This window comes from Patella vulgata, chromosome 3, assembly GCF_932274485.2.
Source record: "Patella vulgata chromosome 3, xgPatVulg1.2, whole genome shotgun sequence".
In the NCBI taxonomy this organism is placed as follows: domain Eukaryota; kingdom Metazoa; phylum Mollusca; class Gastropoda; family Patellidae; genus Patella; species Patella vulgata.
In genome coordinates, this window is record NC_065881.2 from 72031684 (window position 1) to 72059281 (window position 27598).

A 27598-nucleotide genomic window follows, 5' to 3' on the forward strand; every position below is an offset into this window, starting at 1 on the left:
ACACATTTTAAAGTCTAAGGAATACACACCGAGGTAACCCCAGGTGTGTGTTGGTGTTTAAACACACGTCTGGGGTTGGTATCTCATCTTATAAACCAGGTAACAGCAATCTGACAAGATACGACTTTTTATTCCAGCAGAATCCGGGCTACAAACTCCCAAAAATAAATACGGGGGGGGGGCATATATTCCCACAGCGAATAATCTACAAAACGTGCTCACGGTGCATAATACACTAGTGTCTAAATATATAAATCAAACAGACTTTCAAGTGAGGTTAAACTTGTTTAGTGTAGAAGTTTAACGGTAGCGACCACCAAACGGCTTTCTTCTGATTAATTGATCTTTACTGTACTGTCTAAATTGTAAAATTCCAAGGCAAAAACAATTTGTTAAAATCGACCCTGACCTGAATAGGCAGATTTAGACTTATCTGCTTGGGGATTAAATAATATGTATTATAAGGAATCCAAAATTAATGGAAACTAGGGCCAAAGCGATTAGTATGAAGAATGCCCGATCGACTATTTTGGCTATTTCTGGCCAGTGGTTACAGCTAGTTCTGGACTCAAGGTTATGACAACAAACATAGCTAGATGGTTCCAGATCTGTTGAGGAATTTACAGAATGTGTGTCATTGGATTCAAGCAAATTTTCTTTGATCAGAATCACACTCAACCATGTCGGTATTGGGGTTTCTTTGCTTCTGTTGTGAATGCAGAGGGTAGCTACATTACAGAGTACACAGAGAAAGTTCATCCCAATCATCAATGCCACATAAATCACTGAAAAAAGAATAAGAAATGAAGGTAAGTAAAATATCCATGCATGCAAAGGAAGTAATTAAATTTTTATTTACGAATTATGGATAACCCCTTAACAAATTCGATGTGCGTGAAAAGTCGTGTAAAACAACATGTTAAAAGATAAGCTACCGTGAAAGTGTCCCCATCTCTCCCCGTCATCGGTTATCACAAACTACACATAGGCTTAGGAGTCGGGGAGGGGGTTACAGACCTAACAGTTTCAGTGAACCGTCTATTTTTCGGGCAATGTATTTCCCATACTATAAAACTTAAGAATTCGCGTAATAACGTCTGTGGAAAACTCGCTTTAGTTAACGATTGATTCTTTCTGAAAATTCGGGTGACAAAGAAAATAAACGGGCAAAAAGCCTCAGCCCCTCCCCCCAACTGAGTTTGATGCCCTATGACAATGAACTAAAATTATATTGAAGTATTGGGTTGATTTATACTATAGTGTTTGCATAGTTCGGACACGCGCAGAATATGAACCATAGCTTTATAGTTTTACGTCACATCTAAGTCCTCAAATAAATAAATAATAGTATTTCACACTGATGTTCGAGGAAACCTGAACTAAATGCCGAGCAAAGACGCCCCCTTACGAACATCATTTATGTCTAACTGTGGACATCGGGTGGATGGATAAATGAAGTTTCTGTAGAAATATCATACTTACCAAAATAGGAAATACTATTAGCTGTCTTGGGTAACAGATCATCTATTACACTCAAAAATACTGTAAGGGTTAGCAACACCGTTATGGATACAGATAACCTTTCTCCACTCTGTGAGTCAATGAGAAAACTGATAATACACAAGGATGATATACCCACGAAAGGTCCAACAACATTTAAAAGATATAACGATGATTTTCGTTTCATTGCAAGGGTAAATTTTGATAAAGTTAGTTCATATACCGGATAGAAAGCCTGAGTCACATTTGTGTGTGTAATTGCAAAATCCCCATTAGGGGCTTCGAAGAGCGAATTGTCGAATTTCGGATTTTTTATAGTAATTTCCTGGTTTGTTGTCATCCAGGGCAGGATTATTATGCTGCAAATCTGGGAATCTACTGGAAACAGCGACACGTCAACAAAACAACTTGTACTTAATGAAAAAGTTGGTTCCCAATCAACTGTACCGGAATGATTAACATAAAGTCTTAAATCATCAGTTCCGAATTTCTGATAACCACGTATACTGAAAAACAAGTCAAAAGTGAGATTAATGTTACCCATCAAAATCTCAAAATAAATAGATGACACATATTAATTAATTGCCAATTTATCTTTCCAAGAGTATCAAGCAATCAAACTGCTTATCCATACTTAGTCTAATGCTCACGATCAAAATAGTCAAGGTACCAGGTAGAGAAACTATACACCAAGTTTCACCACTCTCCATCAGCTATAGAATCAAAGTTATCTTGTCCCAATTTTAAAGGCGGGGGATATTAAAACGAAAGATAGGGATTACACATAGTCGTAAGCATGGGCACCAATCCAAATATTTACTTTTAACAACCACATTGATTATGAGTAAAACGGTTTTGTTTTGTTTTTCCGCAGTGGAGACGACATAACTTATATTTTAATGAGGATCACTATTCACCATGTGATTTTAACAACTAATTAATTCAGAATTGACCAAGTATTGTTGTACACATGTATATATTGTCTAGTCGAAACGTCGCTGAGCAATACGCAGTAATTGTATTTCATAGAATTGTGATCTGTTTAAGTAATTGACGAAGATAGCTAATGATCAAGCAATCGCCATTGTTTTGCTGTTCATTGGTAATGTTTCTTCGTAACGTTCAGTATATTTCCTTGTTCATACTAGCGCCATATAAAAGCTATTGATCAAAATCTGTCATTTTAAGATATCGGACAGTATTAAATGTGCCCTTTTCTACTTTAAGTTTAAATTTGAAATGACTGTCGCCAGTTGAAAGAGCATTATACAAACGGTTTATATTTAGGCATATCTATTGTTTGAGATAAATATATTTATACTACTTCACTAGTGGGTATTATCATTTTGAAAGTTTCGTATTTAGGCAGTTCATTCATTATTTGAGATTGCCAATCGCTTTTAAAAAATATGTATTTGGATACCTTGAAATTTAACGAAATTAACCGATTAGAATTATTTCAGTTCCAACTATACATACCTATTTGCTGCATATAAATCGGGGAACCATATTTCTTTTTGTTGAACAGTTATCTCGAGAATACCACCATAATCGTCGGGATTCCATCTGAGTAGCTCATCTGTCCAAGACTAAAAGATAAAAAAAAATAACAATAACCCCAAAATGTTTATGTCAAATGCAAGATATAGATCGGAATGCCCAGGTTTTTTTAAGAAGCTTGCAATATTATATTTATTGTGATTTTGTATCTGGACAAATTTTGGTTAGGGTCGGACACTAAATTACAAACAGCCCTGTAAACTTATCATTATGACGTGTGCTGCTAAATAAATAATATTAATACAAACTATGACGTAAAATCCTGATGTTCTCAGCACTTGTTCCCGTGTATCCTGAAAGAGAAAACATATAATCATACATTTATATCACCAATTATCTCTTTGGAATAAAAACTTTAATCGCATAAAAATGTTGTCCACGCACCTTTAAAAGAACCCTGTCCGTCCGTCACATCTTGTTGCTTACCTCTTGTAATGTCTGTAATTGTGTGTCTCATCTGCGGGTATGTCTTGTCGGTGTTATGTGTAGCCCGTCCCTCATTCACTTACTATTTGATTCTGACTGAATGGTGTATAGTTTAATAATGTAAGTAGTAGTGCTAATAAGTTACTTACATCACATTATCGAAATGTGACAAATATTTTCTGTTCTTTCATTTATCCCTTTCTGTGCATCACGTTACATGTCATGGTAGAATGATTTCGCAGTGGAGAAACGACCGAGTAGTATTGCATTTACACGTGCGTTTTGCTGCGTTACCCTGAGCGTAAAACAGTCACGTGTTTTTTTAGACTGCACTCCGTACTGAAAGATGGAGGATGTATTTGACGAAGTCGGTGACGTGATGCTGTCACAAATTCCCCTTGACGATATAGAGGACTTTAATCTAACGAAAGAGCAAGAAAAAAGTAGGTTTGCTAAACCTGTAAGTGCTAGTTATATTGAATCGATGCAGGAAAGTAGAATTCCAACTCAGACCAAGCGAAATACTCGGTGGTGTGTCAAAGTTTATGATTCGTGGGCCTTGCAGAGAAATTCATCTGTGACTTCGAATGGCGTCCAAGAAAGTGAAAAATACTGTTTTGTGGCACCTCTCTCTTCGAAAATAACAGCAGAAAGTCTGGATTATTGGCTGTGCAGATTTGTGTGCGAAGCTAGAAGGCAGGACGGCAGTTACTACCCTGCTTTGTCTCTTAAAAGTATATGTATTGGCATTTGGAGATTTATTCGTGACACATGCAAACGGTATGACCTGAATTTTATGGACAACAATAACAATCATTTTGTCAATTTCCGGAGTACATTAGCCGCAGTAATGAAGCAGTTAAACAGCCAAGGCATAGGAACGCATACAAAACGTGCTGATCCTGTGACACGGGCAGATCAGCAGGAATTGTGGAATTCTGGAACGTTTGCTTTGAATAATTCCAGAGGATTACTCAATGCTGTTTATTTTTATAATTGTAATTTGTTTGTTCTGAGGGCTGCGGATGAGCACTGTAATCTTGAAGTTTCTCAATTTGCATTTGGAGAGGATGACAAGGGTGAATTTGTTCGATTTCAAGGCAGAAAAACGAAAAACAACCAGGGCGGACTTGGACAAAGTACAGTTCAAGTAAGGGTGATTTATTTATTTATTTTTTTTGCGACTAGTCTTATAATTTAATTATGCTAATTATATGAGAATATTTATTTGCCGATAGTTCTGGAAGTCGGTGTTTAAAGGAGCTAAATCGCTAATATTTGGGATCTAGAAATTGACACAAATGGGTCGCAACGCATAAAATAATGTAATCTGATTGTATATAAACTGATTTACATTCAATCGTTTCTGTTTTTACTGTAATTTCTAATCAGTTATATTCGGCGAAATACGTCAGGAGTCTCAATTGAATGGCAATCTTTAGCGTCTGGTTATTCCAGTCTACACTGATGGTATTTATTGCGCATGCTCTCCAGATAAGAATATAGCGTCAACATTTGACATGACTTGTGGAATATGTCTAGCCGCGTTCTTTGATTAGTTTGTTCCAAATGGCGCTAAAACGCATTTTGGTACACGATTCGTGTACCAATGGTAAAATGGTTGTTTTGTCTTAAATATTGGATTTCAGAAGCCCATCTTTTCCCTGTAAGATCATAAGACCAATGTTGATTTGAATTGACAAATAATTTGTGTTTTCAATATCGAAGATTTTTGATGATATTGAGTTACAGACTTAGCTACTTTAATGTCTTAATAATTGTTTCTTTTGTAGAGACATTAAGCAGTATGCATATCCGGGTAATGAACGATGTGCAGTTGCACTGTTGAAGACTTATTTAAGCAACATACCCCCAGAAGGACCCTTCTATAGACGAGCACTTTCACCAAATAAAGAAAGCTCAACAAGGTTTTCTCGGCAAAAGCTTGGATTACACAAAATCCAGAAATTTTTCAGCACAATGTGTAATCAAGCTGGTCTTGAAGGACGCTTTACTGGTCATTCAGGAAAGGCAAGTTTATTTTGAATAAATTTGTTTTCTTATGGAGCCGCGGTGGCTCAGTGAGTGTGGCACTGGCTCACGTACCAGTGGGTCCCCAGGTTTCATCGGGATTGTTCGTTTCTTCCCATGTTATTGGAGCGCCTCGTACGGAAAATCGCCTAGTCATTCTGATGGGATGAAAACCAAGGTCCTGTGTATGTAATTGTCAGTGCGTAAAAGAGCCCCTTACTACGGTTGGAAATCGAAAGAGTAGGCGTAATGGACGCTGCCGTGGCACATTGCATGTCTTTTGGTGTTCATTAGCCCAGCTGGTACAAAAAAAGTAGGAAGTTAAATCCCATTTCATTTCGTTTCTAATATTTTGGCCATACAGTTGACGAATGTTCGTACTGTTTTTTGTAGGTTACTTTGGCCACGATCCTATTTCAAGAAGGCTATGAAGAACAGCTAGTAATGGAAAGGACAGGGCATCGAGGCAACGCAGTAAGAGTCTACAAACGTACTTCTACATCTAAGCAAAAGGAGATATCGGATGTATTACAGCCGCCACCGCCCAAACGACCAGCCCAAGAGGAAGATGATCTGAAAATAGAGCATACCACATCGCCAAAACTGCCCACTCCACAGTTAGATGACGTGAAAATAGAGCCAACCACATCGTCAAAAAAACTTGTCCCTGGCGTAGAGGACTGCAATTACACTGCAAAACGTGGGTCAATAATGGTGAAGTGTGCATCGGCGGATGGTTCATCCGTTGAAATTTATTTGTAATAAAATTTATGACTTTCTAGGCGTTTGTTTTCATCCTGCGTATTTTCAATGCGTGTATAAAAGTGTTTGTTTGTCGGAAATGAACAGTACTCTTTCTGGAAAGCGTACTGTCCATTTCTGATACACGGATACTTTTATGCCTGTATTGGAAATAAACAGGACAGTTTTATCAAAGGTTGCCCCTGGCAACGAGGTAGAAGTGGGATGTAACTTTAATTACATCAATAACGTGACTAAGTTCCATTTGTTTTGCTAACGTGTATATTGTTATTACACAAATACCCTGAATAAGTGTGATAATTATTATTTTGGGATCATGCTGTACATTGTGGACTTATCGGCAGAAAGCTTTACATAAAATCGGTCCCGTAAGAATATAAAAAATATATAAGAAACTAAAGGGGCATAGTTTGCTCCCATATGAGTACAAATTACTTGCTAGGGGATCAAGTGGCTAAGTGGGTACGACGCTGGCTCGCTAGCCTGGAGGTCGGGTGTTTGATCCCTGCATCCAGATTTTCCAGCGTGGTTACCCCTTGTCAGTGATGCAGGACGGAGGGCCTGACAAGGACAGCTGTCTAGTCGTTCGGATTGGACGAAAAAACGAGGTTCCGTGTACACATCGGCGTGCACGTAAAAGACCCCTTGGCAGTTGAAATTCGATATAAGAGTAGGCGATAATGCCGCTGCCCGGGCAAAATTTCCCTCATAGCACACTGTATGGCGTATGCCCGTCTTCATTAGCCCAGTTTAGGAGCAGAACAATAGGACGTTAAACACTATTTCATTTAATTTCATTTCACCAATTACTTGCTGAAATAGATCAGCCCGAATTCTTCAAAGATGTTGTCGATTGTGATGTCGCCTTCTTTGGCTGGTTCTGAACTAAATATTTAGCATTGCATTAAAATCTGGGCGATTTGATTTTACGAAATTAAGAAACCATATTTTGGATTAGCTAAATATAACCGCAGTGCAGAGTTGTGTAGAGTACCATATAGTGGTCCGACTACATAGCCTTAATTGTAGGAATATTGGTCTATATAGGAAGTTAGAGGGAAAAGCACAAGATTAAGCCGAAAATCAGCTGGCGTAGGTGGTGTAAAAACAAAGTAAAATAGAAATTAAAGTGAAAGTAGAAAACACGAAGATCAGTACAATGGAGAGAATATGGCCTCAATGAAAAATCGGTAGATAAACAATGAAATGAAATGGGGTTTAACGTCTTACTGCTTTTCACCAATTACGCTAATGAAACGAACATGTCCACCGGCTTTGGGGTGAAACATTCTGATTGGAGAGAATGAAACCTTTTGATTTCTATGAATTTTTGTTTCAAAGATATATTACGTGTCTGGAAAATATAGTGAACACGACAGAGATCAGATTTCTTGAAGTCATCCTTCCACGTTTTACGTTTAGATAAGCTACTGGCTTGTTTTCGCGACACTTATCGTCATTGATGTAATGATTAATTTATAGTGTTTTAACAGAAGATGGAGACGTACGCAAAAGCAATTATCATCCTAAGCTTGGCGTTTGTTCGTGTGGCTGAACCGACGGCCTGCCAGAAATTTTAGTTCTTATACGGCTTAGATATCGTTCCACAAATTAATAAGTTATTAGCACGGCTAGTATTTTTTTGTTTAAAGGTTATGGATTACATACAAGAATAATCACATCAAATTGTCTAAATGACAGATAATGAGCACCCCCATTGCATTCTATAACCGTTAGAAGCCGCGTGTCGTATTGCCTACTATAATTACGTGTTATACATTTATTCTAAATAATAGGCAACAGACACAAACAAACAAACTGAAACAGAGTGCACATGAGCGAATATAAGTTGCAACTGCAAAGGTTGTAACTCCACTAACCCTAACCAGTTAACTCGTGTTAACTAAGGCGAACCAAAACTTTGCTCAAGCAAATGAACACAGTTTATAAATATTTAAAAGGGTTAGTTGCTTTTTGTAATAGTTATATACCTTGTTTTCAAGGTGTATGGGTTGATACACCGTCTCTTTTTTGAGTGGGGCTCCGAGGGATCGCCGAGGAGATCTCCACTTAAAAAAGAGACGGTATATCAACCCATACACCGATAAAACAAGGTATATAACTGACTTATACTAAATACTTTTTCGGGAAATAGAGATTTTTTCTATTTTTCCCAATTTCAAAAGCATTTTTCATTTCACAAATTTATCAAAGTTTCCCATTCAGAGCCCCCCAATTATCTCATCGCAAACGCATATTTCGACTCAGGTAAATGATGTCAGTACACCACACGTGCATTTCACGGTTAAAATCAAGTCAGGGAAAATGTTCATAACAGGAATATTGATTGGTTGAGAAAAGCAAACGTCACCCAATCATTTTGTACAATAGCCATTTCTTGTTGTTTTGCCAACACCCTGACTGCGTCATTGTAGTGGATGGCAGAAATGAATGCGGGAATTCGTCGAAGAATCCTACTTTATAATATCAAGAATTTAAAGCCATGCAGATGAGTCGAATTCCGCCAAACACGAGAAAAAAAAATTGCATAGGAATATGGTGACACTTCGGGATCAGTACAAAAGATTGGATTTTAACTTTTTTGATAAGCAAAGTACATTTGCTACTGTCTGATTCATCGTAAATTTTAAACGGATTTCTTCGATTATGAACAAACTACTTAACTTTGGTTATTATAAACTTACCTGTGTGTTTGTAATGAACTCCCGTTCGATAAAATCCATTGCACAACTAATTATCACAACGATGAGAACAATTTCTCTCTTGAAAAATTTGAAAATTTACTTGCAATTTCGACAGAGGCGATGTCAACAATGTCTTCGTGACGTATTGGTCGAATCCAATATACCTATTGCGGGGGTTGGTTAACATTGACAGATAGTTTGACAGCGCGATCATTTTGATCGTATATGGGTTTGGGCGACGAAAAATATCAATTGAAGGCAATTACATAGGAGATTTATATGGAAACCATTGATCGCCAGTCTATCAAATTTTCTTCACAATTAAAATATCACTGATTGCACGGATACTCGTAAAAATAAAGTCATGAATAAACTATAAATATCCTATCTTCTTTATGTTATAAATAATTTAACAAGGATCATGAAGCTTACCTCCGAATTCTCTGAGTGTATTTTTAATTTTATACGCATTCTTTCGATCGAATAATAACCGCTTCAGTAACATCTTTAAGATTGTTGCGGCAGCCCTCAGCGTGTCTATTGCCGTATTGGGTGCCCGGGTGGGTATATAATGCTACTAAGCCCGTATGACCCCGTAAGAAGCGGAACATTAATTCTCGATTCGACAGTTTTGACCGAAGTGTGATAAAGCCCGTAAAACGAATGTATAGTTGTGTTTGTGCGGCATGCGTGTTCAAAAGTAAATAATCACATCCGAGTCGCTAATCAAATAATTAGAACAAAATATTTCAAAAAGTAAAGCTATAAAATTTGCAGAGATTTTACTAGAATGTAAAAGACGGTAACTAAATACAGGAATGCGGGTAGTTATGTGTGCGAACGCTCAAACTCAATGCCAATTGTCGTAGGTATCCAGACCACTCGGACCAAAGACTACTCGGACTAAGACCAGTCGGACCAAAACAAGACCAGTCGGACCAATTAAATTATATTATAAGGCTAGACAATATGCTATTTATTTATTATTAAATCACAATACAAAGAAGCAAATAATTCTTATACGGAATTCTTATATTTAGAGTTGTTTGGTTCAATTTTGTGTACGTAAATAAATCAACGATTAGTTTTAAAATTAATTAATAATGGTGCAAAAAAAAAATATCAATCTAATTTTTCTTTACTCTTGCAATGAGACTCGGTATTTCCAGACTTTTGACAGTTTCTACATATACGGGTATACTGTTCTTGTCTGATAGCCTAATTTTACTTTTTCCACATTCGCGGTATCCCCAGTGGTTTCATTCCGTTCTACCCCACTAACCCCTGGGTTACTATATATGGGGGGGGGGTGGAGACACGTTTTCAAGTTATCCGCCCTTGATGCGTTAATATAAACAGCACATAATAATACGAAGACCGGACGTTTATATGCCCCTTTTTAATCGTGACTACAAGTGTGGTTCTCGATATTTTGCGATTTGGAATACAATTATCAATTTATTCAAACAACACGTTATTATTAGTTCGAGTAGTTATATTAAAACACACACAATTATCAATTTATTCAAATAACACTTTATTATTGGTTCGAGTAGTCATATTAAAATAAACACAATTATCAATTTATTAAAATAACACTTTATTATTGGTTCGAGTAATTATATTAAAACAAACGCAATTATCAATTTATTAAAACAACATTTTATTATTGGTCCGAGTCGTCTTTCTGTTGGGTCCGAATAGTCTTTTTGTATGGTCCGAGTAGTCTATTTGTTTGGGCTGAGTGGTCTATCACTTGGTCCGACTGGTCTTGAACCGAGTGATCTTTGGTCCGAGTGGTCATGGATTCTTGTCGTAATTGTACTTGAATTTCCTATACTGTCACCCCTAATACGAAATGATATCTTCCGCAGAGTGACGTAACCATCTTCCATATTGGTATTTTTCTCTGGGAAAAGTTTGTGATATTTCAATTTTTCAAGAGAGAACTTGTTTTCATCGTTGTGATAATTAGTTGTGCAATGGATTTTATCGAACGGGAGTTCATTACAAACACACAGGTAAGTTTATAATAACCAACGTTAAGTAGTTTGTTCATAATCGAAGAAATCCGTTTAAAATTTACGATGAATCAGACAGTAATTTCCGCACAGATCAATTCATTAACTTCGCGAGGTATTGACATCCACTGACAGACAAAAACAAGAACAGCCGTTAAATGAAGACGAGTCTGAATTGTAGAGTTCTCAAGTTTGTAGTGTAGTAATATACTGAGTGCCATGGAAATCGCATCACTTAGTTTTTCGTATAACAAAATGATCCTGTAAACATTTTGCTTCTTATTGTGAACAATATTCAAATGGGAACACATCAATAACAACACATGTGTGCACTTATGGATGTTTAATCTGTAATCAACCGTACAAAGTTAGAGGGGTCAAAACCAAAAGTACAACACATGTCAGTAGCGCGTGTGTCCTCCACGGGCTCTTACGCACGCTGTGCAGCGACGTCGCATGGAATTAACCAATGTTTGAAAGAGGGCCTGTGGCAAATTGTTCCATTCTTGGACAAGAGCAGCTTCTAAAGCAGCAATGGTGTGCATCTGTGGTCTCCGATACAGACGGCGTCCAATCTCATCCCAGACATGTTCTATCGGTGCCATGTCCGGAGACATGGCTGGCCAGTCCAAGACAATGATGTTGTTAGCAGCCAGGTAGTCCATACTAAAACGGGCGGTATGCGGACGTGCATTTTCCTGTTGTGGGTGCGCTCGAAACATTGGAACAACAATTGGTTGCAAGACATCATCACGGTAGGCTACAGCATTAACCCGACCCCTGCAAATGTGTAGGGCGGTCCGGTGATGAAATGTGAAGCCTCCCCACACCATTACACTTCCCCCACCTTATCGATTCGTTTCGAAGACGCAGCAGTCTGCAAGACGTTCCCCAAGACGTCTCCACACACGTTGACGGCCATCAGCGTGATAAAAATGAAAGCGACTCTCGTCACTGAAGAGCACACTTTGTCAGTCTACTCTGCTCCACCGCTGACGGTGATGATCCTTGAGGGTAGCTCCAACATAAGGTCGTCGTGCACGGAGTCCTACTTCTCTTAGACGACGTCTTACGGTGTTGGCACTTACTGGTCCTTGTCTCCCGACGACTGCTTCGTTCGAGTCGCTGGGAGGAATCTGTCACGCAGATGAGTGACCCGAATGTAGCGGTCTTGAGCCTGGGTTGTAACGCGTTGTGGATCAGGACGTTGACGGTCACGTTTTGATCCAGTAACTCTTAACACGTTCCACCAACCTTACAATAGTGGTCTGATGATAATTGAAGTGTCTGGCAATAGCACGTGTAGACATGCCAGCCCGGGACATTCCCGTGGCTTCATTCCGTTGATTTTCAGTAAGTCTCGGCATCTCTAGCTTGATTCCTTCACACGTTCAACAACAAATTACGACAAATTGACGTTTCACAGTTCATGTACTGCACATTAAGTTAAAAACATGCTTTTAAAGGGATCACACACAATTTTAATGCTGCACGTGAATATTTGGTTTGTCATGTGCATCCCGTGCAATTTTTTTCGTGCACACGGGCCGATATCTTTTGCTTTTTGGAGCATTGTGTGAAACAATAGTTCATAGTATTGTATAATATTATACATACAAAACCACCTAGTAATAAAATATTTGGGAAAAAAAGTGATGCGTTTTCCATGGCGCTCAGTATATATTTGAATTACGTGCTGCGAATGAGCATAAACCGCGACAAAATGTGAAAGTTTTTAGTGTTGAAAATGCCAAGAGATTAATTTATAGTAGTAAAATATTTGGATTATGTGCTGCAGATGAGCATAAGCCGCGACAAAATGTGAAAGTGCGACTGGATATCAAAATGTAAAGAAATGTGAGACAAAATGTAAGAATATGACTGAGAGTGACGCACATTCGAAAAGTGCTGAGACAGTTGAAAATGATGACTCTTTTACCATAACATGTTCAAAACGGGTTGTAGATGTTCAAATAAATATGTAAATCATGATTTTGTTATTTTTGTCCCTTTTCAACTGATACACGGCCACTTTTCAGAAAAGTGGCCGTGTATCGGTGTATACCCTCCCATTTTCATCAAAGAGTCGAGAAAAAGTATGGGTATAAGTATATTTACAATATGATATATAATGTTATAGCAGTAGGTGTCTTTGAATTAATAAAACGGGTGGTCCAACATTCCTTAGATACCCAAAATAAAAGTGGGTCTAAGCAATGCCAGCAGCACTTGAAGAAATCGCCTATTTATCTAAACGTTTCAGATTAAAACAGACTGGAGAACGTATGACCAACACAAAAGTTTTTATTTCTTCAAATATCATTACAAGAAATCCATTTCTGGTGTGGTCAAACTATATTCATAAGAGTGGGGTTGGGTGGTCGAATGGTTAGCGCGTGTGCGCTATATCATAAGGTCTGTCATTGAGACAACGGGCGTGATTTCGATTCCACGGTTGTACCCGACAAGGAGTAGGATCGCTTGTCCAGCCCCGTCGTTTCCTCCCACTGCTAAAGACCCCAAAGCGCAAGCGAACAATTGAAATAAAATTGAACCATATGTTGGTTCCGAAATGACCCACTTTGCGTCGAGTGGACATCATTTGCCCGGTTTGGTGCAGAAAAGTAGGGCGTTAAACCGCATTTCATTTCCTTTACAACCATAAATGTTTCAGTCTATTATATATATCATATTGTCAAAATTCAATACTATTTCGGCCAAGAAGGAGATATTTTTTAACAAAAATAAATCGGCCTAATGGGAGGCTTCTATCATTCGGTAAATTTATAATCTCCATCGTATGAACATATAGAGGCCCACTTTCAAGATTATGCGTATCACATGGTACCACCCAATCAAATGTTACTACGACCTAGAAGACGGTGTGATAAAGAGATAAAATGAACCACTGCAACTTTATTTGCATCCCACTAATCTAACACCTTACGCTTCTATCGCATTCAACCTACTAGTCCAAACTTTGTAATATTTACCTACCAGTCCAAGCAGTGTTAATAGGTACATCCTTATTTCAATGTCTGTTCTTTCAGATTGATTTATCTTGGGGCGGATCATTGCTGAATAATTTGACTTCTTAAATAGATCCTCTTTTAATCTGTTAACGTCATTAATAGAATAACAATGAATACCTGTAATAATATATATACTTCATAAATAGAATAGAATGTGTGTTGTTGACCTTGACCTTATACAATTGAAAAAAAAATGGGAGCGAACCCTATCCTCCTGGTCAGCCAGCGAAATGCGTGCTAAGTGAACTACCTAGACTAATAGGTCTAAGGCAGACGGACATGCAGTGTGCTATGCGGTAATTTTACCCGGACAGCGGCAATCCGGCCTGATTTTATTTTGAATTCCGTCAATAATTCCTTTACGCGAATACCGGTAGCCAACCGCCTGGTTAGCGAGGCAGCCGCCTTGCTCACTGAGTCACCGTGACTCTTTTGAAAGAATAAAATTAGAAACAGGCCCAAACGTTCTTATCGCGCGTGCATAGCTTCACGTTATGAGATAATCGGTTTACTTTAGTTTTAATGGTATTCAATGAAGACGTCATGTGGACAAAAGACGCGTTATATAAATTCGATGGCAACCAATTACATACCCAAATGACTTATATGCACTGTAGAAGCCAGAAACTCGTATTTTGGTAAACAATTAAATTAAACATAACCAATATTAAAGGTTAAGTTATATAATCTATATTTTTGTTTAAAAGGTGCACATAACCATTGTTTATAAACTGATTTTAATAAAATTTTCCGAATATGCATCAAATGACCCATTTTATCGTTTGTCATTGGCTTTTTTTCAATTTTATGACGTCACTTTAAAAAAGATGTAGGTCAAGTATCAATTTTCTACTGCGGCAATCGATTGCGAATAGTTCCAAAATTAAGACGATGCTGAAAATTCGATAAGAATTGTACGACAAGTAGGATTTTGAAGATTGACTTGCATTTTCAAAATGGTGGCACTTCCTGTGAATTTTAACTTTAAGCGATTACTCTAAAAAGTTGATAGACGACTCGTAGTGACAAATATTTTTAAATAAGGCAAAATTAAAGAAGTTGAAACCCTGACTTCATCTTCAAAGGGGATATAATCGAAAAAAAAAATTTGTTGACATGTTTGGCTTAATCCACCCATTTGTAATGTATTCTGAAAGTTTCAAGTCGAAATCTTCAAAATTAAAAATTTTCACTTTTGAGCATAAAATTAGATCATCGCATGCGTGGTAGAGACCATAATGTCTCGACATAAAAGTTAAGAAATACAAACAGCTACAAATTGGTAAAAACCGCATTCAAATTGGATTAAAAACAAAATTTTTCTCTGATGTCTAATATTGGTCTATTTTGGTCGATGACGTCACTTCCTATTATCATTTTTGAAGTTTTAGTTATTCATTCACCGTTTGAACTAAATACCTTTCGGATAGTATAGAGTTTAATTCTGTAGAAAAACAAAACATAACGACGAATACCTGTGATGTAACAGAACATGAACAGAACATACCCTTCTCATCATTGCATGTCCCAAGCATCTTTAATATTAAAGATATTTGTCAAAATATTATTCGAAGCATCATTTTTAAGTTAATCAACCGTAATGTATTGATGTTCGATAATGGACGATTCAAGCAATTTACAAAAAGATTATTGTACAAATAGGGTTGGCGTGGCGATATCAGTCTCACTGTTAGCCCGTTTCTCATGATTTCACACCGCAATCATTAACCCTCTAATGTAAATAACGCAACAATAACACTACAATTTTTTCCATTCAGATTAGCCCAGCCCTTTACTACAACGATGTGCTTATTTGTTTGTAATAATAATAACCTTTTTTTATAGTCAACCAGTAATAGCATGAGGGAAGAGTATTGTTAGCACGGGTAATAGCAGTGTAGCACCATGGGTCTTTCTGTCAGACGTGGAAAGCGGACCCCAATCCGGTCGCCACCCATGCATTCTTTCCTACTACATATTTTAATAGCCTTGTAATCGTCTAGTATTTTCACTTGTCGTCTTTGCTTCCTCTTCACGTTGTGTATTTGCTTCTTACTATATCAATAGTTAAGACGTTTGTCTTACAAGGAATGACAATGCCATACTTCGTTTTTACATTTTATATATCATAGCTGGACACATAGATACAAGCGTAATAGATTACAATAATAAAGTCATTCCTCAAACCCCATCCAGCCAGACTCGCTGAGTCTGCTGATAGAAATTGCTACATCTTTTCCTTCCAGAATCAAGCGTCTGACGATGCTCAAAAATATGATAGTTTTGTAGCTTTGGGTTTGGACATTCAAACATCTAATTGGTCAAATATGACGTAAATAATTATAAAGATTGGTTAATTTGCCTAATGACGCCGAAAACCACCCTTATATGGATACAGTAGAAATTTCACACAAGATATCTGTTCACAATTTAAAATTATAACTCTTTTTATATAACAATATGTCACTCATTTTGATTTAAGTACATATTAGACAATATGACTTCTATACAATGTGTGAATCTAATAATTAGCCAAAGATATTAATTAATATGGTACTAACTAAAAGAGCAAAAATTCTAGCAATCTTGCTACGAGTATTCTTTTAAAATATCTAGTTTAGCAGCTCAGAATATATTTCAATACTCTGTCAGCATCAATATATTATATCGTCATGGGAGAAAAAGAATGCAAATCTTCAGACATGGCAATTTGAAATATATGGACAAGCTAAATGGATCTATGAGAACAAATGACCAGTCATACCACTCGTTTTCTAATATATATTTAAATGGTCTTTAATTCTTTCGGGAGTTAAATGGCGAAATTATAAACACACATTAGCTCCAACATATTTATTACCTAGTCTTAAAAGTGTATATATATTTTGTAGACCTATTTCATTTTGGGCCAGTAATATGCTTCACAAGAGTAAGTATAGACATTTATAGCTGTACGTAATATATTTGGACTTCAAAGTTTTAATAGAAGAAATTTTATACAACATTTGGATTTCATTTACAGCTTTAATAAAATAAAAGTTTTAACGTCTGTTATATGGTCAGGTAACTTACGTAGTCGGCATTGAAAGGTTGTATATCCATACTGTTTACATTGGTAACAATGAAGATCGGGTCTATAGTTACCTCTCTTGATCCAATTGCATCCAGCTTTACGGTGACCTGGGGCATGACAAACAAAACAGACATTTGCTGTGAGGATACAGGCGTTGAATGGTAAGTCGTCGACATTTGACTAGGTGACTGTACGATTTGGGCGGTGGCTGAGACGAGGGCTGAGGCTGAGATGTATGCATCGGCGAAAACTGTTCCGTCAGTGCAGAATCCCTGCTGATGTAAGTTTACAAAATCTGAGTAGCTTACAGATGGAGGGTTAAAGGAAAGCTGTTTCCTATCGCGATGACTTGTGATGTAAGGATTAAAGGTTTATCACCAGAATTGATTGGCTCTTACCGTCGATACCCATAACCTTCTCCAAGCTTGGCTGCATTAATTGTATCCTGCAAGGTCTTTGACTGTCCTGCACGTACAAAAACATGTGGAAGCATAGCATCAATAAACCTCAGCAAAATGTCGTAATCATGCATCTGAAGACGAGCACAAAGATTTTAACATTTTACCACTAAATTCTTGTATTGAGAAACCAGGGTGCAAGGCTGCAGTGTTATAGGCCTGAAACTGTAGAACTGGACCACCTTCAATAAAAGTATGACGAAAATTAACACACAGCGCACTCCGTGAAATTTTGTCTGGTGAAGATAGGTGGGTAAACCAAACAGAACGAAGCTGGATTGGCTTCTGATACTTAAGCTTTTGAGGGGATGTGTCTATTCCTTATTAATATGAATTTTGTATTTCCCGTATGTATTCTTTTCCCTTAGTCTGTCGACTAAACGAAACGACTTCACATTACCAATAGAATTAAGAATATCAACTTTAAGGGCGCTTCACACTATCGTTCTTATAGTGTTAAAATATTTCATAATTTTAAAGATGTATTGTTTTGTCTATTTACATTTCAAAACTTAAAAATGGCAAGACTAAATGCTCCTTCACATCACAACCAAGAACGTTTTGAATTTTTCACGGCGAAATATGAAATGAAATGAAATGGGTTTAACGTCCTACTGTTCTGCTCCTAACCTGGGCTAATGAAGACGGGCATACGCCATACAGTGTGCTATGAGGGAAATTTTGCCCGGGCAGCGGCACTACGGTCTACTCTTATATCGAATTCCAACTGCCAAGGGATCTTTTACGTGCACGCCAATGTGTACACGGGACCTCGGTTTTTCGTCCCATCCGAACGACTAGACAGCTTTCCTTGTCAGCCTCTCCGTCCTGCATCACTGACAAGGGAGAACCACGCCGGAAAATTTGGATGAACTTTCTCGGCCAATGCAGGGATCGAACACCCGACCTCCAGGCTAGCGAGCTAGCGTCTTACCCACTTAGCCACGTGATCCCCCGGCGAAATAAGAAAAGAACAGAAAAGCAGTTGGTGTGCGTAGTTTGAGACGTATTATTATGCCAAAATGTAACCCCCATTATGAAATATTTCCTGTTTGTATTAAAATATCCTGTTTTCATTAATTCTTTAGATATATTATACATAGTTGGTGCACTTTAGTTTATCAATAAAGGTAACATTTTCACATAAGAATACATTTTTAATAATCGTTTTCATTATTTCAGTTGCATACCACCTATCTATACCACCTACAATATCTATCGTTTAAATACAAATAGTTTTAAAGATAAGTATAAAATGTTTATGAACTTACCAGAAAAATAAAACAAAACGATGATCATACGCATCAACATTTCCTCTGATAAAGATAATCTCCTATTATGCGCACATCCTATCGCGCTGAGTCGTTTGTAATCAGAGTTGTTAAAAGACTGGAGGGACTCAATTGACGCAATTACTCGTATTAGAAATATGGTGAAATGGGTTTATTAATTGATATATTAAAGGAAAAACATTTGGGTTTTAATAATTAATTGAGTGATAAACAAAGCAAAGAATTCTAGTATATTAATAACAATATAAGTACAATAATATAAATCTACTCAATTAAAATTAAATCGATCGACACAAAGTTATTATTTTTTTACAGTTGTTTATATTAATTTTACATTACATTAAAGTGTATAAATCTTATCTACGGCTTAATCCGCGCTAAATGTAAATTGATAAAAGGGGCAATATGGGAGATTATATAAAGAGTTGACTGTTATCGCTATAATAGTTAAAAATTGATAACGCCTAAAGAATATGCTGGAAAATTCAGTCACATTGCTCCATTCTGAACCGAGATATTAACAATTAAATTTTAGGCATAGACTCGATCATCATCATTACTAAAGTCGGTACAAGAAAAAACAAAGTCTCGATTATCCAGGATTGTAGCGATTTCAGACAAGAGACATATTCTGTCAAACACTGGCCTACACATTGTATACTACTATTACTAAATATTGTAACTTGCAAAATATCGCTGTTGCCATTTGAAAGACAGACGATAAAAAAGGTAAAAATATAGGATATACCTTAATTGTCAAATGTACGTAATTTGTGTGATTACATGTGGGAGTCTATTTGTTCAATACGATCTATTATTCTAGTATCAGGCATATAAAATTATGATGTATTGCAATGGAAAATATCAACAATTAAAGTTAGGTAACTCAATGCATATTTTTATACGACCACATTTTCATGTGGACGTATATTGTCGTCGCCCCTGCCCGTCCGTCCACAATTGTTTGTGAACACTCTAGAAATATAGGTTTATCACCCTAAGATCTCGGTTAATTTCGATATTGGCATGTATCGAACTGTAACTTCATGGATTATGGCCCTTGATTGTACGAAAAATCACGTTTTTAGCTTGTGAACACTGTAGAGGTCAGAATTTTTATCCGATTTAAAAAACCGTTTTAGTATATCACCGTTACACCCTAAGGATGGCTACAAATTTCGTACAAATCGGGCCAAAACTGCCGGACAAAATGGCTGCCTCTCGTACGCAAATATTGTAAATATATGGTATATCAAGGTTTTGGACCCTCTAGAGAGAGGGCACAATTTTGATCCGATTTTGATGAAACTTGAAATACATGTTAATAACCCAAAGATCTTGGTTCCTTTCAACATTCATGCATATCGGATTGTGACTTCCTGAATTATGGCCCTTGATTGTACGAAAAATCACTTCTTTTTTGAGCTTGTTCTCTGTCCATCTCTTGCAAAATGTGGGCGTATCTTGCATGGCAACCGCTTGTTTAAGTTACGAACGGAATTACGTCAGCTATCCAAATATATAAACCTCTTTAGAAAATGAAATCATAATAGTATGTTTCGCTGATTTCAAATATGTATAATATCTATATGTTTGATGTTTTGTTATTATTACTCTTCGTTCTTTATCTGAAATGTTTCATTCTGTTAAGTGTATTATTATTGAACTTATACTTGGCAGTTTGGTCCGGTCTTCATTAATTTCATATTATATAATTTGTAATTAGTAAATACGCATTTAGATTAATTTGAACTTTTCTCATTTAGGCCAACTCCTAAACTTGTCCGATGAAAGTTACTTCCCTTTACCAACTTCCTTATCAATTTACGATGCATAGGATTGGTCGATAAAAATAGCACAATCATAAAGGGCGAATAATTTGAAAACGTGTCTTCCCCCATAGATTAACCCAGGGGTTAGTGGAGTACAACGGAATGAAACCACTGGGGATACCGAGGATGAGACGATACTTGGACCTGATGCACCGAGGTGTTTTCAGAAAGAGAGAAAGACAAAGGGTAGGTTGACATTGTTTCCGCACTATATGACTCTAGCTATAAATAGAGTGGGCGTGACTTAATTTCTATTTATAAAATATCGTCATCATAACCTTGTAACCGCTCTATAAGCCAGGGTTCATCAGATTTCATTTTTAACTTGCTGGTTTTGTTTTTGTATTTATTTCAGAAATATTACTTATATTTTAAACACAGATAAGGTCGAAGAAAGGAAATATATTGTTTTTGAAAGAGCCTCTAGAGGTGTGCAAAGAATGTCACAATAAGTGTGTAGTTGTGCTTAAGCAAAATGTGGGTAGTATGGTTGTTATAGAGGATACATGTGAAGCAGGCAACATGTTTCTGTGGAGTAGTCAGCCATCAAACAATCAGTTACTATTAGGAAACTTGTTACTTTCTGTAAGTATCCTGTTTTCTTACCGTGTTAAACAGAATACATGTGTCTTCATTTACAGACAGAAGTCAATAATTCATATGCAACGGAGAAGGAGGGTTTGAATCGGGGGACTACAGGCTCTGAAAGGAAAAGGGGTTCAAGCAACAGACCTAATCACAGACAGACATTGTTCAGTGAGAAAGCACATGAGAACTATGGAACCAGATATTTAACATTGGTTGGATGTGTGGCATGTTGCTAAAGGTAATGAATAATGAGTCACGTATGTAAAGCACAGTGTGTATACATGTAGATAATAATAACTGACTTTAAAACCAAAATGTAACATCGTGGATCAGCCCAAGTGTAAAATTAACTGCATTTTAGACTCCAAATGACAAAGCCTGAAAATAAGGCCCTTGTCACAGACTTTGTTAGACACAAATTAAAGCCTTGTCAGGCTGCTCAATCTCTGTACAGTGATTCCTGTCATTTTGTCCTTTTCAATGTTATCTATAATATATGTTCTGCATAAAGTTCAAAATGTTTATTATGGCCTGACATTTAGTCAATATTTAAATCGTTACTTTCAGGCATGAAAATGGCCAAACTATTTTTATGACTTATTCATTTAAAACATTTAATTTTCGGGTGTTTATAAGAAACTGATACTGTTATCTAAGAAGAAAGGCTGTGAACATTTAATTTTCGGGTGTTTATAAGAAACTGATACTGTTATCTAAGAAGAAAGGCTGTGAACAGATTGAAGAACAGGCACAATCCATATCTAACCATTGGGCAGCTGTTAGCAGTGATGGAGATGGTGATTTGGTAGAGGCAAAATTGAAGTCAATAACATCTCTGGCCAATCTTCATGATGGACATCGTGAGCTATACCAAAGATGCCAACATGAACACCTAGTCCGTCATTGCATCAAGAAAGGTAGGATACTTTATATTTTTCATGTTGCCCATTCAAACTATTGATTATATATTTATGACAAGCGAGTAACCATAATATCCTCAGTATTGCGATCAACTATAAATAGTAATTGTTTTTGTCAGTAGGCCTAAGTTTTGTTAACATAATAGTATTTAGATTATAAAAGCAGGGGTATTTTCTTTTTTACAAACAGGTCAAAAGCACACAAGCTACTGAAAGAGTGTTTATTGAAAAACAGTTTTATGAAAGATATTTAAAAATTGTCCCCCAGCCGAACAGACATCCAAATTGGAATCTTACCACGCAGTTGTCTGCCAATTTGCACCCAATTTCCAACAGGCTAGCCTGAAAGGTTTGGCATATGAAAGTTTAAGAATAATGCTCTGTTTATATTTTTTTCATTTTCAACATATCAATATAAATGTCTGCATAAATAATATTTATTTATCTGATTCTTATACATTATCATTATTATTACAATTTACATGCTAATTACTATAATAACAGATTGTTATTGACTGCAATGCATAACAATGAAAACTGTGTTAGAAAACAGGCTACTAATAAGGATGGCAATGCCAAATGAAAAATAACCTACCCAAAAGTCAAACAGGAGACCAACTTCGAAGGTTGTATTGGATTCACGTTCTTGCGGTATTGAGTCAGGTTTCTTCTAAATAATGAAGCTTGTTCTAAACGTGGGTCAAAACAATTATTTGGATAATATTTAGTTTGAATAATGTTTACAGTTGTGTGAATTTGGAGTGAATTGATGGAAGACCAATTTAAAAGTCTGTTCTAAAAAGCTACTCATGCTGTGACTTAATTCACAATACAGTACTATAACGAAGTACTTAATAGTAGCAGATCGAAGCAAAAATGGCAAATACTTTTGGGATATAAAAATTAAATTCTTATACATCTTTGTTCCAGGTTATGTAAAGGATCTTCTCCGAGAAGTAATGGCGCTTCGAGAAGCATTTCCCTCTTACAAAGCTGATCAGGTATTGGTCAGTCGAGATGCTCCACCACCAACGCCATTAAAGTCTGCCAATAGGATTGAATTGAATGTTGCCATTACTCGGCATCATTCGAGATTTAACACTACTTGAGTAGAGACCACAGCGCCAGTGTCCGGGCAATTTTTTCTCATAGCACAAAGCATGGCATATTCCCGTCTTGATTAGAGCCAATTAATCTCCCACAATGCCGCTTAAGTAACCATAAAATGATGAGATACTTGAAGGCCATTGTTTGGTTTGTCACTTGTTACCTTAACATTAAGATTAAAGTGTAGTAAGACTATTGTCTTTTAATCTAACTGATTGATTGATTGCCTGCAAATTAGCACTAATCATTGATTACAATATACATCTTTTCAGAAATCCACCTTAATAGCTTACATGTCTAAACAAGGGTCTTAAATAAAAAGTACTAAATGAAAATGTTTAATGCCTTCTTAGTTTTATTATGATTTGTTAAAACTGATTTAAATCTTAATTTTATAGATTATAATGAATTGGATTTGTGTCAGATACACTTAATTTACTTCTTTGGTGCTATTAAATTTGAGGCTTGTTATATTGGAAATATTTATATGTGCTATAATATAAAATGTAATTTTTGGAATGTAATTAATTACATTTCCACTACTCATTACTTTTGAAAACTTCCATTACTTATTACATGGCCATTAATTAAAAAATGTAACGATTATATTCGATTACCATTACCTTGTTATAGCGGGTCGAACTGATCAACTAATTGTGATATAGATAACTATAAGTTTTATATTCCAAGTGTTAGTAGAAGCTCCTTGAGATTTACCGGTATGCATAGACCATAGCGCCACTGTCGGGCCCAAATTTCCGTCATAGCACACTGAATGGCATATTCTCGTCTTCTTTTATAGGTCGGTTAGTGCAGAAAAGTATGATGTTAAACCCCATTTCATTTCATGTTATATTGTACATAGTAAAGTGGCCATGAACATTTTGGTTAAAGGTGGGCACCATGTAATAAAAAATCAAACAAAACACTTTGAAATTTTATTTTCTTATATTTAATAGTTATCAGGATACTAAAATCCTGTGTAAGTTTCAGAACTGGAAGGAAAAGTTTCACGAATTTTATTTGCGACACAGGATGGATTGATTTTTCTGTTCTTTTTACCAAGGATATACCATATCCATCTTGTAAACCGTCTGTAGGCTATGTATTTATAGACCCTGAAATAAATAAATTGGGTACCATTAACTAAAAGCATTGCATGTGAGCAGTTCAATAATCAATTTTGTATGTTGTTAAATTATTGAAATGCTCAAGCAAGATATTTTTATGCAAGTAATAAACTGCTCCCATGTGTGTGGCAGTGTATTTTACTGAATATTTATGTAGCAATACTACTGGGATAATAAGATGTAGCAATAGTTAAATCTGACTCATTTAGAGTCTAAATGGAGAAATTCAAACCATAACCTGAATGTGTAAAAAAAAAAATCGAAAAAAATCGTACTCGTGTATAGGTTCATCATCACCAACTGGCCCTTACTGTTCAATGTACTCATAAAAAGAGACCTCTAGTACACGAGGATTGAAACAGTTTCCAACAAAACCTTCATGTTGACAGATGCAACTACGTTGTCCTATTTTCTGGACACATGTAACAAAGTACTCTATAACTTTCATCAAATTGAACGATCCATTTATGAGCATAGAACTTAGTGACCTAAGCTGTTTTTGATAATACATGTATATGATATTGACTTTTCAACTCTGTATATACTTCTGTTTAGCCACGTTCTAATTAAACATGTAATTAATCCCATATTATATTATGGTCTGTGCACACGCTCCGCATTACTTAAAAATGAATACGCACTGGTCAGTAAGCATGCCATGACGAGATAAAAGAGACAATTGCATATATGACCATGAGTCTTATCTATTGTCCGAAGGTATATAACAAGGAGTTGACTAACAGTAAGGCGGGGTGGGGGTGTATTTAGTGGTCTGGAGTGCCGCTGGCCTCTGGCTTGCGGTTGTGGTTTCGATTCTCGGTGTGAGCGCATGTGGCTTGGAGATAGGGGCGCCTTCTCAACCTCGTAGGTGTACTCCGGTTTCCTCCCACAGGAAAGACCCCAGCGGGTGCGCTAAAATAATAAAAATAAGACATCACCTTGGGTGAAAGCGGACGTTAAAGACTAAGAACAACAACACAACAACAACGGTTATGCAGACGACTAGACGGGAGGAGAAGAAAGGCTTGGCAGAGGAGCGGAATGGTGGATTTAATATTGTTATATGTGTTCCTGTTGTAGTCTAGTTCCCGATGTAGTTTAGTTCATGTCGTATTTATGTAACTGTTTGATATTCATATCGAATGTAAATAAATCCTATATTTACTAAACTGGTCGCTGTTACCATATAAGATTGTGTTTGTTACACACATTGCAGACAATCTTTACAGCATTTCCTTCACGTGGAACTTGCATTTGTAGGCAATGTCCACAACTGCACCTGGACAAAAGTTTAATAGTAGGCCCTAGGCGGCCTAGCCTATCAATAGATGGTATCTACGTGATCAGCGCTATTAAAATAACCATTAAAATTGTTCCTTGATTACATGGACTCATTAGATCACATTGTAGAGGTAAATTATATTCTGACAAAGGTACTAATTAGGCCCATACAGATTCTACATTAAATAGGCCCATGGACATGACACCTTGAAATAAATGACCGATACTGGTATTGGCGGTAACTCTCCTATAGGCCTTCTAATTGTTTGCCGACCATTCGACTATCGTCTTGACGCTAGATCGACGAAGCATGTTTATTTGGGTTTATGTATTTCAAATGAATATAATAAATTATTAATATAGATGTAATAGGCCTAATAGTGACAATAAAAAAGTCGAATGGTACTAACCAATACGTTACATTGTGCAGTTGACCTTCCGATTCAGAGGTATCGCTACTGCTGGACAAATCGTTCTGGCTTGAATCATTGTTAAATTGATCACGTCTCGCCTGTTGTCGCATGAATCATTGTTAAATTGATCACGTCTCGCGGTTGTTCGAACTGGTAAGGCTAGACAAAAAATTATAGTTCCTCAATGTCTGCCATCGTAAAGAAAGTAAGGCCGATATTGACGTATGTTTGATCATTTGTTGACATTAAAGAAGACTAATATGACGCAATGACCCATTGACGAATCCGATTGTTTGAAATACCAAAGGGCAGATAACTGCGTATGTTATTTCTACACAGGTAAACATAGATGAATGTTCGCTAAACATAGATGAAGTCTCGCGACGCACGCTATCTATTTTTTTTTGCCTGACGCGATCCCACGGGGGTGGGTGTGATAGAATACATAACTCCTTTTTTATTAAAAAGATATTTTATTACTGGATAACATATTAACATGTACAATTCTACGTATGAAAGTCATTGTGGTTAGATATATTAACGTCTATCTAAAACTGCTCCCCCTAGGTCTCAGAAGACCTAATTCTTCCGGGGTCCGAGGGCACACCCTCTCCCAGGTCTCTGAAGACCTGTTCTCTCTTTTACTCTCAAACTATGCTTTTTAATAATGTCGAGCGACATCTGTCACATGATCTCGGCAGACAATAATGATTGGTTTTCATGTTATATAAAGTATTAAGCTGATTGGATAACTCGTAGTCACATCGGTAAACAGAACAATGAAAGACTAATGACTTGATGTCTGTTATTATAGCACGCCGAGTAAATAGGCGTTGGTAATCAGAACAATGAAAACTAATTATTAAGAGTCACACATCTTAACTCTAGACAATATGTGTTAATACCTGTTAAACTTAATTCTTATATTATCTAATTTGTCTAAAGGCACGCCGAGTATACAAGTTTGTACAACATATTACATCTTACATAATATACTATTCAAAAAAAGTAGGGGATATTTGATTTTTAAGTGTTATTAAAGTCACCTAATGAAACTGACGAAGAAACAAATGACAAAATGAAATGAAGTTCACATTCATCGATTTATTCCAAATGATCGTTAGACTAAGTAAGGCACAGACTGACCATTATAAGGGTAAAATGATACCCGGGGTCAAACAGCAAAGTTACCACAGCATCACAACCAAGTCAGTAACGGGTAAATCCTCCTCTGTTTGCCAAACAAGCATTGATCCGACGTGGCATACTCCTAATGAGACGTCTAAGGTCATTTTGGTCCAGATTGTCCCATTCCTGTTGCAACCCAGCAGCAAGTTCTTGGACATTGGCAGGACGTTGTTGACGTTGACGTAACCTCTGTCCAAGCATGTCCCAGACATGCTCGATGGGGGAGAGGTCGGGACTCAGTGCTGGCCAAGGTAATGTGGTGATGTTCTGTTGTTGGAG

The 27598-nt window shown here is 36.7% G+C and overlaps 1 protein-coding gene across 1 annotated transcript; it reads right to left on the bottom strand.

Moving 5' to 3' along the window:
• Window positions 1-114: 114 nt before the first annotated feature.
• LOC126814740 (neuronal acetylcholine receptor subunit beta-3) lies at window positions 115-18938 on the bottom strand. Its single transcript, XM_050540115.1, has 6 exons — window positions 18840-18938; window positions 14003-14154; window positions 3309-3353; window positions 2980-3089; window positions 1483-2006; window positions 115-785 (listed from the first exon to the last, which is right to left on the bottom strand). Exons 2-6 carry the CDS (start codon window positions 14027-14029, stop codon window positions 445-447), a joined length of 1047 nt encoding a protein of 348 aa, XP_050396072.2. The 5' UTR covers window positions 14030-14154; window positions 18840-18938; the 3' UTR covers window positions 115-444.
• Window positions 18939-27598: the final 8660 nt, after the last annotated feature.